The 16,685-nt window shown below is 44.5% G+C and overlaps 1 protein-coding gene across 2 annotated transcripts in view; it reads right to left on the bottom strand.

Annotated features, from left to right (window-relative positions):
• The window catches only part of LOC147708819 (MFS-type transporter SLC18B1-like), an 886,944-nt gene that overhangs the window by 510,967 nt on the left and 359,292 nt on the right, over positions 1-16,685 (bottom strand). For both annotated transcript variants that reach the window (XM_086925398.1, XM_086925399.1), the window contains exon 7: positions 11,096-11,232. In XM_086925398.1, coding sequence (XP_086781524.1) covers positions 11,096-11,232 — 137 coding nt within the window. The remainder of the gene's footprint in view (positions 1-11,095; positions 11,233-16,685) is intronic.

The raw sequence follows: 16,685 nt of genomic DNA, 5'->3' as shown, positions 1-16,685 counted from the left end.
TGTCTCCGAGAAGCCACTTTGTTTACTGGCTGTCTCTCCATGTTGATGGTTTGAGTTTAATTCTTGAGACTGTTTTGGATGTTGGGCTTGGTGAAACTGTTGGGTGCTATCATCGATCTCTATACAGGGTGTTTTATTGGTATTTAGGGTAGTTTTAGTTCCCTTTCGGGGCTTCCTCTGAAATCGTATTGTTTTGAGGTTTGGCCTGGTGCTTTCTACCCTTTTGGGAAATCATTTCGGAAACAGGTATTTGTCTTGGGTCTCTAGTTATTGATAACATTCTTTCAATTGGACAAGAAGGAATTTGGGCCTTCTTACAGACAACCAGTACCTGTCCTAGCAATCCACAGATCAAGAACAGTATTACTGCCGCCCCTCGCTGGTAGAAAGGAGAACAGGTTTGTGTCAATCGACCTGGTCAACCCACATCATGTGGCCAATCATAAGCAGTAGGCTAAGTGGATTCCGCCAATGTAGCAGATGCCCAGCTCTGGCTACTATCAAAGAGGTTCAAACTGAGAGAGTCATCACCTTTGAAGAATCTGCAGTGCAAAATGAAGGTCTATGCAACAAAGCTATGGAACTTGTACCTCTTGAGACCCAAATAACAGTTCATCAAGAAACACCTGTCTACAACGAAGTAGCATCAGACTGCACAAATATATCAAGTGATCAAGTGGTTCCAGAGATTTCAACTAATCCTGATGCAATCCCAACAATTGACAGAACTGCCTCAGGCTATTTCATTAACTTTAATACGTTTTCCGAGGATCCCAGCGAACTTGAAACAACTCCAGTAAAAAGAACTTTGAAACAACAAGCAACAGACCTTTTTTATCACTTGGAAAAGACTTATCTGGTTTCACCATGGATTGAAGATTGCTAATAAATGGATGATGTGTTCAAAAGGACACAGCAAGTAAGAACATCAACTTACTACTCAAGCCACACAAATCATTTAATCGTGAACAAAGAGACTTGTCCTCAGTGAACATCGCAGCCGTTCCTATACCAGGGGGTATAGCTTGGGACAGAACTGATTATGAAATTTTTTGGCCCTGTGGAGCTGTTAAAGATTCCACACCAGTTCAAAATTTCCTTAAAAGCCTTTGTTTCATCTAGTACCTTTTCTGATGATTGGGACTTCTAGACTGTTAATAATATGATGTCAGACTTAGAAATGTCTGCTGTATTTACAAATCATGAATACTTAGAAGGTTCATCAGATTATGAACAAAAGTATTGCTATAATCCCTATGGTCATCATTTCTTGCACACATCTGCAAACCCTAGAAATGTATTGATGTGTAACCAATGGGAACATTGTCCTACACCACCAAAGGGTAGCTCAAAACCCTTTTTGGGAAAATTTCCATACTTTTCAGGTTTTAATATTTCCAATCCAGAATCATTTTACTTTAAACATTTTAATAAGACAGGAATGAAAAGTATGTTGACAAATACCAAGCAAATTTATTCTGCAGCCTTTTATGCTCAGCTGTCTTCACTAGGTTTCGGCTTTTGGAAAGACAACATTGAGACAAAAACTGTCTGGGGCACAGAAGATTGGCAAGTACAGGGGATAGAAGCTTTATTTAGAGCCTGCATCATCCCAGAGCAAATTATATATATTTTTTTTTTTTTTTTTTTTTTAAACTTTATTTTGTAAAAATGGAATACAGTTACAGACCTACAACCACGGAGGCTGGTCAGTAATACGCAATACCAGTAGCACAAGAATACACAGCTCATCAGCCGACAACCCGAGGGCCCGGCAGCGAAAAGGCACGATATAATGGAGAACTCGTGGCAGAAAGAGGATAAATAAAATGTTTCACATTTTATATTTTATAAATAACAAAAATTGAAACAGAAAAAAGAGTTGAGGCGGAACCATGCAATGTAATGACTGTCTCATACGGCAGGGGGAGACAAACGAATACTGTGGAGGAGGAGAGATCCTGGAGAGGGGGGGGGCCGAGAGAAAAACAATACATCACATACAACGGGAAGCTAAGAAACCGGAACGCACAGTCAAGGGAATTGAGGAATGTGGGGAGCTTCAGTAAAGGGGGAAGTGCAGATCTCTCCTCGGTATGAATTCCATTGACCCCATATCCTTCCCCATTTCTTGGGCCTACCATGGGAGATATATACGATTATTTCTCTAACCATGCACCAGTCCATGTTTTTTTTCCAAGTGAAGACTGATGGTGCCCTCTGAGATCCCATAATTGAGCAATGTCTCTTTTCGCAATCATGTTGCCCAGCGTGACCCATTGAGTCTGAGCAACAGTGCAATCATTCGGCTCCCAAATGTTCAACAAGCAGCGTCTGGCCTCAGGCAATAACTCAACACCCGTCACCTCACCCATCACCGCATGCACTCGATTCCAGAAAACCACTACCTCCAGACATTCCCATATAATGTGAAGGAAGGTAGCAAGCATATAACAACCACGCCTACACAGCCCATCCGCAGAATAACCCATAGTTATCAAACGTGGACCCGTGACATAGACGTGGTGCAGAATCTTCAGTTGCACCAGTCGGAGACGCGCCGGAATAGCGACCTCTTTAGGAGAGGATACCGCAGCCTGCCAGTCTTCATCGTCCAATTCCAGTCCATCACCAGTCCAGGCACCCCGAAGCTGCACAAGGAGGTCCGAACTGTCATTGATGAGTTTTTTATAGATGAGAGAGATAGTGGTATCAGGGACGTACCCGTCAAGCACTCTATCTTCCAGGGCAGAAGACTCCGGGATCGTAGCACCGGCTGGAAAACCGACTCAAGTGCGTGGCGAACTTGGAGATATCGGAAAAATTCCCTATCACTCAATTTATATTCCTGTTTAAGTTCATCAAAAGTCTTAACTCTGTTCTTGGCCCAGAGATCGCCCACTTTACTGATGCCAATAAGGTCCCATCTATCGAATCCCTTCGTCGTCCATAGACCACCCAGTCTCTCCGCAGCATATAGGGGGGTCGCTCTAGTCAGCCTGTCCGTCCACCCCGTAGCCGCATTTGTACTACCCCATACTCGTACCACCACCCCAGTGGGGTCCGTCAGGTTCTTCCTGGCGGCTCTGGAATAGAGCGCTCTATTATAGTCACCCCCGGGCAGCTGCCATCTATCCATCTCAAATGCGGGATTCGGAACAGGACCGTACATGGCATGGTTAACAGCGCACAGTTGGGATGCCCAGTAATAGCATTTAATATCAGGCAACGCTATACCACCGTCATACCAGGGCAAAGTCAATTTTGCCAATGCTATGCGAGGTCGCCCGCCCCACACCAGCTTCCTCTGAAGGCCCTCAATTTCACGGAAATAGCTAGCCGGTACCAGATCAAGCGTGTTTTGGATGGCATACAAGAATCGGGGGAGAGACATCATCTTGAACAGGGCCGCTCTTCCCAAGGGGGACAACGACAAACCACACCACGCCGCAACATCCGACCTGAGCCGGGCAAGCGTAGGTAGTAAATTCCGCTCATAGCGCACTGTGGGGTCCAATGAAATGTAGATCCCCAAGTACTAAAAGCCAACACTAGAAATGGGTACCGGGCAAACACGAGGCAGAGAAGGTAATTCTACTGTGAGAGGGTAGATACAGGACTTGGCCCAATTAATGACTAAACCGGAATTTTTACCAAAGGAACTCAAGACGTCAAATAGGACACCCAGTGACTTACGGGGAGAGGTAAGGTACAACAATATGTCGTCGGCGTATAGCGATATACGATCCTCGAAGTCAGGGGACCATCGAATGCCCTTGAGCGAAGGTTCCCAGCGAAGCCATGCGGCGAGGGGTTAAAGTGCAAGCGCAAAAAGAAGTGGCGACAAAGGGCACCCATGCCTCGTGCCGCGACCGTGAACAAAGGGTTCCGAGGCCCTGCCATTGACCACCACCTGAGCCAGCGGTCGCTCATTCAGAAGTCTGACCCACCCAATGAACTTAGGGCCAAAACCAAACTTAGCAAGGGCTGCCCACAGACATTCCACTGTGTCGAAGGCCATCGAGGCATCAAGTGAAACCAAGATGGCCGGCTCATCAAGAGACCCCGCCCTTGCTAAGACGCCATGAAGACGGCGAAGATTGAGCACGGTGTTTCGATGGGGAATGAAGCCAGATTGGTCCGGATGTAGCACGTCACTGATCACCGCAGTCAGCCGGTTTGCCAAAAGCTTTGCCAGGATCTTGGGTTCCACATTCAAAAGCGAGACCGGCCGATACGACGAACAGTGTTCACGGGGCTTGCCATCTTTATGGATGACCACAATTGACGCCAGCCTCTGGTCCCGGGGAAGGGACCCGAGATCTCGCGATGCCAAAAACATCCGACGAAGATGCAGCGCCATTTTGTCAGGGCACAGCTTGTACAGCTTGACTGGTATGCCATTCGGACCTGAGGCCTTCCCCGAGCGAAGTGAGCGGATAGCGAGTGCTACTTCATCGGTGGAGAATTCCGCCTCCATAAGCTCCTTGTCCGATTCCGACAGGCTAGGCAACGCGATATCCCAAAGCAACAAGTGCGAGTCTTCTTCCGGCCTATCTGATACCGACGCATAAACCTTCTGAAAATGCTGGGCAAAGACCTCAACTATCTCAACCGGGTCCACCACTCGCGTACCATCCACTTTTTCAGCGACAGGCACCACCCGGATCAATCTATCTCTTTTGTCTAGCCAAGCAATCAACTTTCCCGCCTTGTCACCAACATCATACAAACGCCCATGTTGCTCACGATTCATTGCCTTGGCCGCGTCAGTCACCAGAGCTCTATATTCAGACTGCTTAAGGGCCAAAGAATGTAGTCCCTTAGGTGTAGCCCCAGACTCCATCTGTTCCTCCAACCCAGTGATTTCATTTTCCAAGCCCACCACTTCCTCATTTTTGCACTTCCTCTCGCTAGCAATCAAGGATAGAGTCTGACCAGGGATCACAGTTTTATAAGCCTCCCACAAGGAGACAGGGAAGGACACCGACCCCTCATTCTCAGCAAAGTAGTAATCCATACACTTAACCACCTCCGTTCTAATTTTGGGGTTACGAAGGTGCCAGTGGTTGATCGGGGCAATCCGACCCCCGGCCCCCAGCTGTACGTCAATAGTGAGCCAGAGTGGGGAGTGGTCAGAGATTCCCCTAGCTAAATGCTTGATTTCCCTTACAGAGACCGTCTGCACCGCTGGTACAAGGATATAATCGAGTCTTGAGAGACTCCCATGAGCTCCCGAGCAAAAGGTATACTGGAGTTGCCCAGAGTGCAGTTGCCTCCAACAATCCGCTAGACCCAACATGTCCAAAAAATTCCCCAGCCATAGCTGCGATGCGGGGAGGAGTCTAGGGGGGCTACAATCTTCATCCCCACTGACAACTGAATTAAAATCGCCACCCAGGACCAACATGCCGTCAGGGAAGCCTAGGACCACCCTACCCAAATCAGTAAATGTAGTGGACTGTAAACCGGGCGGAACATATACGCCCTGCCCACCATGATGGGCGACGAGCTCTGATGGAACCTTTGGGATCTGGTCAGAATGATTCCCCTCGCGGCAAGTCTGTAGAGGCTAGAGGGCGAGGATCGAAAGCAAGCGTAGGACTGGCTGCAGAATCAGGTCAGCCGTGCCAGCAGCAAGTCACCGTCAACAATGACCAAGAGCGAAACAGAAAGTACCACAGGGGCAATGGATGTGTCACACCAGACGTTGTTGTTCAATTGCCACCTGGGTACCTCGGGGACTCAAGCCCGTGGATGGTCTTTGGTATAGGCCGCAAGTTTCAAAGTGCAGTAAGTCCGGTTCCCGGCGGCCAAATCGATTTTTTGAAAAAGTTTTTATATCAGCAGGGCATCAGCGAAAAGTACCCGTCGTCCAAATCAGGATACATTGCAGGATAGATGCGGGAGGCGGAAAGGGTCTCGGGAGCCCTGTGCTCACGCGTCCATCTTTGATACGCGCGAAGCTCCTCCCCCGCAAATTATATTTTTGAATGACACTGTCCAACAGACATCTTGTCTTGGGTTAGCCAAGATGGAAGACTTAAACAATCCATCCATACCTACACCTACACCTGTTAGTGATAACACTTTCAGAGGAGGAGGTCGACGTACACATTATTTTGTTTCACAACAGAACAGATCCAGATTGGAAAAAATGGTTAATCTGGCCACAGTCACAAACAACTGTCAAGATAGATTCCTGAATAAAACACGGGGGTTCACATTCACTAGGCCAGATCCAAGATATGTTCAGAGACAGCATCCTGGAATAGTAACAACATACAGTGTAGGGAAACTGTGCCTTGAATGGTTACATATATCTACACTCAAGGATGTAGAACAACACTTATCTTTAATTAAAGATGGCGCTAATCTTATGGAATTCTTGCTAGAACCAAGAACACAGTGTCATAAATGTTTTATATATGCCGGTATCTATGCTGCTTATAATGAAGCATGGAAGATTACGCAAGCAGAGACTGCAGAAAGAATACGCAAAATTGATTGTAATAATTTAGAGAAAACTCTCTCTGTAGTTGACAATGGGTTAACTACTCTGTCATCCAGGATATATTATTTGGACAGCATAGTATCCTCTGTCATAGACATCATGGAACAGGACTTGGTCATGTTGCAACATAGTCATTCGCAATTACGTTCTAGCATGCTATTAGGCTGGACGTTACAAAACCTACGTTCAGGCTCTGTGCCTCGGCGTTTAATCAATACTACGACACTGTTTTCAGAATTCAATCTCACTGATAAACAGATCAAACTGGCACAGAGGGGAGCAGACTATACAGTGCTGAGCATTGAAAAACTGGAAAGATTGCCATTTACTGTTGCTGAAAAAACAGCCACAGAATGGATAATACAAGGAACAATCACTCTGCCTGTTACAATTTTCCATTTTCAGTATTGCCTAAAACACATACCAGCAGGCACATATGAAAGGTTGGGTAAAGAATACATCAAGACATCCTAGGAGTTACCGTACACTTACGGATGTTGAAGTGGGGGTCGTGAAGTGTTTCTAAGAGGGAAAAACTATGAAAACACACTAAGCTGTTGCCTCCTTTGTCAGGGTATTATTTTACACGGGGCCTGCGATTGTTCCTCTACCAACTTATCCTGCCACCTGCAAGGTTCACCAGCTTCGGAGAATTTTTGGACAACTTTCTAATGGAAGTTACTTCATGTTGAACGATCACAGCTGCTTTGGCATGTTGCCAGGTGTACCCTATCTAGTAACTGTGTCAGCCAGGGTCACTTGCTGTATGCAAGTATTGTTTCCAAAAACAAAAACAGACCAGGAGTCGCCGTTATGGCCTTCGCTGAACATCTCTTCTATACGAATTGATACTTTAAGCAGAATGAAAGCCATTATTTTACAGAAAATGTGCCACTGACCTCGGCCAAAGAAACCTATGATCTGCAAGTCCCAAGGACTTCTACAGAGATACATGCCCTCTTAACTACAAATTACCCTATACATTTATCAGAAATGTTAATTCTTAAACATGTCTAATACGAGTGGTATTGTACATGTATTTAAGACAGTATTTTCTGAACTGTTAGCACCTTTTGAAGCAGTCCTAGGAATATTTGCAAACTTCGTGTACTTTGTGTTTAGCGGATTGCCTGTTGTTTTGGGACTCGCTGCAGGGATACTATTTTTGCTCCTACTGCTGCGATAAGGCAAGTCAATCCACAAGCGACACCCAGTTCACCATGGAGACAACTCTACTGGTGATAAAGTGTCTTGAGCGCATTGTCCACATTTTGGGACTACCTCGTCTAAGAGAATTGAATACCACATGGTTTCTTTCATTCAGACCAATTTGGCAAGATTGCATCTTACCTGTTCTGCGCTGACTGCTATGTGGAGAGGAATGCACACCCAACAGTCGCTTGAACCAGTAACGGCCCATGCACTGTGTTGTCCCCAGTGGCTACCAATTCTGATGACTGCATTCATTGAGATCTCACAGATGCAAAATGCTGACTGTGAGGTACGACAGGAAAGAGGCACACAGGTATCATCCACTACGAACATTGCTAATGGGACCAATGCTGACGGCGATGCTTCACACCTATGTGCGGTTGATCTTCCTAACAAGGTAATCCAACTTTCGCCTACAATGGTAGACAACTTTTTTACAGACTTAGAAGATTTAATGTTTTCTCCAAACAATAACACTGACTTTTGATTTGACACACAGTGTTCTGAGAGACTTTGAATTTGACCTTCATTTTTCAAAATGAAGTCCTAACTTTGGGACTCTTTTTTCCTATGAATATTAATTTTTCCAAATTTGTATTTTTCATTTTGTGGCACAAAGTAATCTGCTTAAAGTAGAACTATTCATAGAGAACTGGAATTCTTTGAAAAAACTTCCGGAGACAATATTTGACCTTGTCCTCATCTGAACAGTTATATGTAGTATGACATGAAATGGTTTCATCACCTTTTTTTCTGTATTTACGAGCCATTTCTTAAATGTTTTTTCATGATTCATTCAGATAGCATTTTTTCAAATGTCAACTATATGCTTAGAATGAAACACTGCTTAAATGCGTACACCGAAATGCTCCTTTCATGTACAACCAGTACCATTGCATTTTTATGTACTTTGGGTGGGTTTTAAGCACTTGTTGTATAAATAGTATTTAGATATGTTTATTCATGTTTAGAGCTTAATATTTAGTAGAAGTCCTACATAAAAAAGTGGAGTGGGTGTTGAATGGCGCTTTAGATTCCGAATGAATTTTCCCGATTTGTGCCCTTATATAGGTACAATTCCCGTTGCCCTTATGTAGGCATAGAAATCAAGCCCTTTTTAGGCATAGCCCATGCAACCCAAATACAGGCATGGCTCCTTCCATCCGTTCACCAAACGTCACAACGATTTCTTGGAAAACCAGCTTAAGCCGTTAGGGACTTCCCCTTGCTTGAATATTGATTTCTCCAAGAACTCAGCTAGTTTTACAATGAACATCTATTCCTTAGGGGTTCATTCATGACTCTCATATACCCAACTTTAGATCAAACATGGCATTCCCAAACACCTTCAAGGTATAAATATACCTTCACTTGCTATGGCAAAGCACGGTGGTTCGGAGCAGTTCTACAACCTACTTGCTCCACTTAGCTCACTACATCATGTGCCGAAGGAAGCCGACTCTCCAGCTGACACACTGGTCAGGAAGCTGCCCTCCTCTGCTGAGAAATCCAGCTCCAGTGTTTCTGACTCCCCTTCCGGGGTGTTGGATAATCAAGTACCAAGACAGAGATACCGGACCCTCTTCATTCTAACGTATGGAGCTGATTAGAACCTAGAGAAACCTTTGGTAGATTCTTGGCAAAAACTAAACCTATGCTAAAGACCATACTTACTTCTTCCCTCATACTAGACCTAGGTTAGGTACATTGGGGTAGGCGTATTTTAGAAGCACCATTTAAGTATTTTAGCCTGTGTTATTTATGTATGTATTTTTATATGGCTTATAAACCATACAATGCTATTACAGTATTATTTTATAATACTATTCTCGCTGTACGCATTATACTTTACAATCTGTGTACCGATTGTAGCAGTTCACCTCTCTTGCATGAGAAAGAAGACTGTTCAATAAACCTTTCATTGAAAAAGACCATCTCACTATTTCTCTGAAAACTCGGTAGAAATGAAGCATGCACGATTAACTGAGTGAAATACTTATCTATTGTTTCCATGACTCTGAAGATAGTTATTCCAGTCCTAGGGAAACAAAGTTGTCATATTTATGCAGTTGTCAGAAACTAATCCCTTCTTGTGAATTTGAGAAAGTTTCTAGTGACCTCTGAGCTAGCTGGCACTCACAATTGAGTTTAGATTATTCGATAGAGACCTCCTGACCTAAGTCCTATGTCATATCTATAGGATATAATATTCCAATGCGCAGAGCCTATTGGGAATATAGGAACTAAACTTCAAGGGTAGGAAGGTCTCAACACCTACATTCAGTAGAAGGCAGTAAATCAATCCTATAAAATACAGCGGGTGAAGATCCCCCGGAATATGTACAGGACAGACCTACAAGACCCATTTCATCCCCATGTTCAGATGCAGGTGGAACATTTCTGCAATAAATATGTGGGGCTGCAACATAGGCATCACCACAAACATTTGTCAATCATTATTAATTGGATTTAATCTAAAAGTCAGCAGAAAAGTTTGATTTTAGTAGTGATCAAGTCAACAATTACATCACTTAATACAACATGGTTCTGTTTCTAAGCCCTCTCTTGGACCAAGTGTGCTCTTGTTGAATCCTCATTTTAGTTGGGTTTGAGATTAGTAGGGCAAATGATAGGCAATGAATCCATTACTTACCAGTGATCTTCATTACCCTAATTTTATCCCTAATCATGAGACATGGAAGGCTAACATTAAGGGTAATGAAGAATACCAGTCATTAACCTTTCCTTCAAAAGATGTTTGAAAATCGTGGCTACATCCTTAAATGTTGACCTAAGTACATCATGCAATCTCACAAACTGTGCAGTGTAATATGGTGGTTCTTCGGTATACCTAGGACCAGACAGTGCCTCGTTGGCTACCTCCAAACCCTGGATGATAAACAGCTTAGGCAGCATCTTGGGCTGATGGTTACTGTGCATTATCAAGCCTGAACAGGTAGCACACCTATATACAACATTTATGTAACTGGTCTCTTTTAGATGCAGAGACAAGAAGAATGCTCAGAGATGGTGACGAGGAGCTGCTAGGAAATGGAGTCCCTGAACAAGCTTACTTAATTTAGCATTGCAATGTGAGTAGATTGCAATTATACATAAAAGACGGAAGAAACAAAATAGGGTAAAAGATCAATTCCAAATTATCCTAAATCCTTAAAAGTCAGGAAGCAAATATTCAGCACAGATACACAAATTGTCGGTGGTCATCCTCCTCTACTACAAGAGGTAGGGATTCACAGTGGACAGCTGTAATTCTTATGACTTCTGAGGAGGTCTAGCGGCTTGTCTAGTGGATGAACAGAAGAGACAAGGGACAAGGGCAAATGGGGTTGCAGGTACATTGTGGCTTACCTTTTCTATGACAAAAATGGACAAAGTGGGATCCAGAAAGCCAATACATGAGGTCAATGAGGTCAAAATAAGGCACATAAATGCAATCTTTGGAATTGTGAACAGCCTCCAGAACGAGTCTCGGGTTGGAACACCATCTAGATCACACAAGGTGAAAAAAACAAAGGAAGCAATTACCTCCAAACTGAAAACAAAACAAACAAAATACAACTAGTCAATAGACCTTGGTCTTAAGCACTAACGTTGTTGTCTTAGAAAAAAGTTACTTACCTCAAACATTTATTTTCCATTTTAGATGTTTTCTATAAATTTACTGCAGGGTGAAAATCATAATGGGAAGTTAATACGAAGCTTATTCTAATAATGTAATCATCATCATATAGCAGATGGATTATTATCCTGTGATGTCAGCGCTTCTTGTTGATGTTGGCGTGCGCTGTGCTCCCTGACATCAAAAGATCGCCGAGGAGTGGTCGGGGTTTCAGAGGAAGCTCTTCCACTGCCATCCCCCTTTGTGGTATGATAATGGCCTGCCACTGGGGGGAGCACCAGTGCATTCCCCATGGGTGGGTGCCATAACATAGCGGTTCCGTCATGAGCTCACGCCAACCGTGGGTCATGACGGGACTGCTCCATCATGAGCACTGAAGGGGTTAAACCATTTGTTTCCAGGCGTCCAGGAGAGGAGGATGTGAGTTTTGGGCTCCGGTGGGGCGGGGGGGGGGGCAGATCTGGTCACATTGAGGCATTGGGGAGAGGATAGAATGTTTCCTCCCCCCTGATGTCTCAATGCAAGGTATTCCTGCTGTACGATCGCACACAGCATCACAATCATGCAGCAGGAATGCCCCCACTAGACACCAGGGATTTTTTGTGTGTGTAAAGCGACCCCTTGGGCAAGGTTCGTTTCCTTAGGGGTCAATATTATTGTAAGTCTTTTCTGTCCCCCCAGGGGAAAGATCGTCCGAATGTTTGGACGTTTGTGGCCCCGGGGGGGGGGCAGAAAAGCCCACTAGATCCAGAGATATATAAACAAATAAATGGAAGCAACTCCTTGGGCAAGGGTTGCTTCCAGAGGCCATATTTTTTTTAAATGTGTATTCTGCCCCCCCTGGGGAAAATAAGCTGGTTTATTTGCCCTTTCTGCCCCCGGGGGGGCAGAATATCCCACTAGACACCAGGGACTTCTTTATTTATTTAATATAAGTGACCCCTTTGGCAAGGGTCGCTTCTTTACGGAGCACATTAATTTTAAGACTTTTCTGCCCCCCGGGGACAGACCACCTGTGTTTTTTTGTGTTTCTGGCCCTAGAGGTGGCAGATAAGCCCACTAGATCCAGAGATATTTAATAAATAAAATGGGAGCAACCCCTTGGGCAAGGGTCGCTTCCTTAGTGGGCACATTCATTTTAAGACTTTATGTGCTTCTGGCCCCAGGGGTGGGAGAAAAGCCCACTAGAACCAGGGATAATTTAAAAAATAAAATGGAAGCAACCCCTTGGGCAAGGGTTGCTTCCAGGGGCCATATTTTTGTAATGTGTATTCTGCCCCCCCTGGGGAAGATCAGCTGCTTTATTTGCCCTTTCTGCTCCCAGGGGGGGAAGAATACCCCACTAGACACCAGGGAGTTCTTTAAAATGTAAATGAAAGCGACCCCCTGGGCAAGGGTCGCTTGCAGGGGGCATTTAGTTTTTTAAATCTGTATTCTGCCTGGCCCATTTTGTGGTCTTTCTTCCCCCATGGGTGGCAGAAAACCCCACTAGACACCAGGGACTAATTTTAAAATTAAACTGGAAGCAACCCCTTGGGTAGCTTTCAAGGGGCGTATTTTTTTATATGTGTATTCTGCCCCCTAAGGGAAGATCTGACCATTTGTTTCGCCTTTCTGGGGGGCAGAAAACCACACTAGGCACCAGGGAATTTGTTTTGTGTGTAATGGAGGTTGCATCCAAAGAGGTAACATTTGCTTAATGTTTTTACTGCCCCTCCTGGGGACAGATCTGCCCCTTTTTATTTTTTTTGCCTTTCTGCCCTAGGCAGGTGGGGGAGGCAGAAAACTCTACTAGGCACCAGGGATGTATTTATTTTGCAAGGGGGGGGGCCGATTCTGTCTGATTTTTTCTGCCCCACCTGGGGACCAGATGGACCTGGCCGACAACCTTGGGATCAATCCCTTGGGCAAGATCACCCCCCATTTTTCTCAGCCCTATTTGAAGGCCCATCTGGCAGATTGACTATTTGGGTTGAGACATAGCGTATTATAATGTAAAAAAAAATTGGGTGAATTGCAATTGTAATGCTTTATTGCTCCCTTTTTGTTCTGGGTCAAGGCTTTTGCTCTTTAGACTGTTCCAGGTTCCGGTTTTGTTACTTGTGGGTCTGCTGTTTGTGTAGTTACATGTGTTTGGTAAGAGCATTTCTTTTGTACACTGTAAATGAGTTTCATTTCTCTACATGAATGAGTTTTTTGCAAATGGTGTAATAATAGCAGTATGTTTGGCTTCTGTTGTTTGAGTGCTCGATGTGTATTTTGTTGTCTTGTGTGAGTAATTGGTTTTGTTTTTTTCTTTCTAGTGGGATATCATTGTTTCTGCAGAGTAGGTGCTGGTGAGTGTAGCTGTCTCTTGCAAGTGAATCGTATAGTTTTTGAGTATATAGCTCTTCGTTATAAAGGTACACATTTTTTTTACTTGCTTATTTTGCACTGTTGGTTGTTGTTGACTTTTTTGTGCAGTCTCCTTTCCTAGTAAAGATAATGGCTAGCCACAGTATTACTACTCAGCAGGTTGTTGGTATGCTTTTTGATTCTACTCTGGCCATGGTCCAGAGACTGACTCTGCATCTGAGGCAGAGGAGGGAGGGGAAGATTCAGGGAGTGAGTTTTCTCTCCACATGGAATCATCGGATGAGGAAGCCACTCTCAGTGTGGATGAAGCTACTCTTAGTGTGGATGAAGTGCCTGGTTTATAGGAGGGCATTGCTGAGCCGAAGGTGTAGCAAGAGGCATCTGGGCTGCAGCCTGGGGTTGCAAGGCTTCCAGTTGGAAGTGATGACCCCTGGGTTGCATCAGGCATGGTGCAGCCGGCATTGCCAGACTTTACTGGTGTTCCATGGTGTAGAGTGAGTACAGAAGTTTATTTTGCTGATACATTTTTTTTCAGTTGTTTATGGACGATGTATTTTTGGCAGAGATTTATGAGCAAACTAATTTGTTTGCTGAACAGTTCTTGCGGGACAACTGTGCCAGCCTTAGGCCCCACTCTAGAGTTACCGGGTGGACTCCCATAAATCTGGAAGAGATGAAGAAGTTCTTGGGTTTAACTTTTTTGATGGGCTTGCTAAGGAAAACATAAATGGCTTCATATTGGTCTACTAGTCTTTTGATGGCAACAGCTATATTTCCGGTAGTCATGAGTCGTGATAGGTATTTGCTTCTGCTTCGGATGCTGCATTTTGATGATAATGGCTTAGCATTGCCACAAGATCACCCTGCGTGTGACCGTCTTCTTAAGTTTCGGCCTGTCCTTGATCACTTTGTAGATCGATTTTCAGAGATCTATGCTCCAGGGAAAGAAAGAACAGTGGATGAGTCTTTGGTCTTGTTCAAGGGCAGCTTGGCTTTTAGGCAATACATTCCTAGTAAGAGGGCACACTATGGAATTAAGCTGTACATGCTGTGTGACAGTAGGACTGGATATGGTTCTAATTTCAGGGTGTACGCCGGTAAGGAATCCAGAATTAACCCCTCTGGTTGTCCCTCCACTTTTGGAGTGTCTGAGAAAATTGTGTGGGAACTTGGTAGAGGACTTTTTAACAAAGGTCATCATTTATATGTATATAGTTTTTACACTGGTGTGCAGTTGTTCAGGGAATTGGTCAAAGTGGACACTGTTGCTTGTGACAAAATCCGCTCTAACCGAAAGGTTTCACAAAAAACTAGTTTGTCAAAAGCTTGTGCGGGGACAGTGCAGTGAATTGCATTGGGAGGAACTACTAGCTGTGAAGTTTTCAGACAGGAGAGATGTCTACATACTGACTACCATCCATGATGAAAGCACTTCACCTGTGACTGTTTGGGGTCAGATTGCTGAAGCGTCCAAACGTGTGTGCATTTCAGACTAATAGGCACATGGGTGGTGTTGACAGAGTAGATCAGAGGTTGAAACCTTATGCTGCTCTTCGTAAGGCTTACATTTAGAATAAGAAGTTGGCTATCCATCATTTCCACTTGGAAACCTTTAATGGTTCTGTTGTATTCAAGGATTCTTGTCCTGAGTCAAAGATTACTTTTGCTCAGTTTCAGGAGTCTGTAATTGGCAGCCTTGTTTTAGTGGAACAGGCAAGTGTTCCTAGAGTTGGAGTGGCGCAGGATGTGGCTGGATTGAAAGATTACCACTTTCCTGATCACATTCCTGCCACACCCTCAAAAGGCTTTCCCAGTAGGAGATGTAGAGTCTGTTGCCGAAGAGGTACGAGGAAGGAGACTCGTATGTACTGCTCCGAGTGTCCTTCTAACCCCGGGCTGTGTGTGCCTGCTTGTTTTAGAATGTACAACACGCAAAATAATTTTTAGGAGCATCCATTTGCGGTAAAGTGAACTGCCTGGTCTCTATTGTTTTATATTTTTTGTTCAGTTTCAGTGTTGGCATTTGTGTAATGTATTTAGATTCAGATTTTGTGTTAGTAGATTTATATCTATTTGCAATTTCTTTGTGTTTTCTTTTCTGTATAAAAAATCCTAAATGTTATGGCGGTGTGTGTAGGCTGGCACTTGGCTGGTGGTGTGAGTGTACTGGTGCTTGACTGGCAGTGTGTCTGGACTGGTGCTTGGCTGGCGGTGTGCGTGGACAGGCGTTTGGCTGGTGGTGTGCATGGACTGGCGCTTGGCTGGCGGTGTGTGTGGACTGGCGCTTGGTTAGTGGTGTGCATGGACTGGCGCTTGGCTGGTGGTGTGCGTGGACTGGGGCTTGGCTGGCAGTGTACGTGGACTGGCGATTGGCTGGCGGTGTGGGTGGAATTGCGCTTGGCTTGCAGTGTGGGTGGACTAGTGCTTGGCTGGCGGTGTGTGAGTAGTAACTTGCTGCTGGTCACTACACACACTGCTAACTAAACGCAACTCCATGCAATATGTGAGCTGGTGGGGTTGATGTGTCTGGAAAGTGGGCGTGTGAAATTGATGGGCCCTTTAATGGCGCTGTCAGCTGGTGTGAGTGTTGTAATGTGCTGGAACCGTGGCTGGCGGTGTGAATGGTTTTGTATGTGTAACACGTATGAAAGGTATATGAATGGCCTGTAAAGAGGTTGGTGCCTTGTTCTGGCTTTACAGCTCATGAGCTGTGAGTCAATGGTTCAGTTTCTTGTCCTTTCAATTATTAACTGTGCATTTCATTGTTGTGAAAACTCTGGTTAATACAACTGTATATACTGAACCATCACTCACCCTCATGCCAAATCCAACCAGTATGTATGTGTGCTTGAGGAATAGGTGGTTGTGCAGGAATATTTGTCTTTTCTGTTTTTGTCAAGCAGGGTGTACCTTGTTCATTTTTGTTAATGTTGTAATGTGTTGGTTTCTTACCTGAGGGTGTGA

Source organism: Lissotriton vulgaris, chromosome 6, assembly GCF_964263255.1.
Source record: "Lissotriton vulgaris chromosome 6, aLisVul1.2, whole genome shotgun sequence".
NCBI classification, from domain to species: Eukaryota; Metazoa; Chordata; class Amphibia; order Caudata; family Salamandridae; genus Lissotriton; species Lissotriton vulgaris.
Note: the sequence above shows the minus strand (reverse complement) of the source record. Positions and strands in the feature narration are given on the sequence as shown.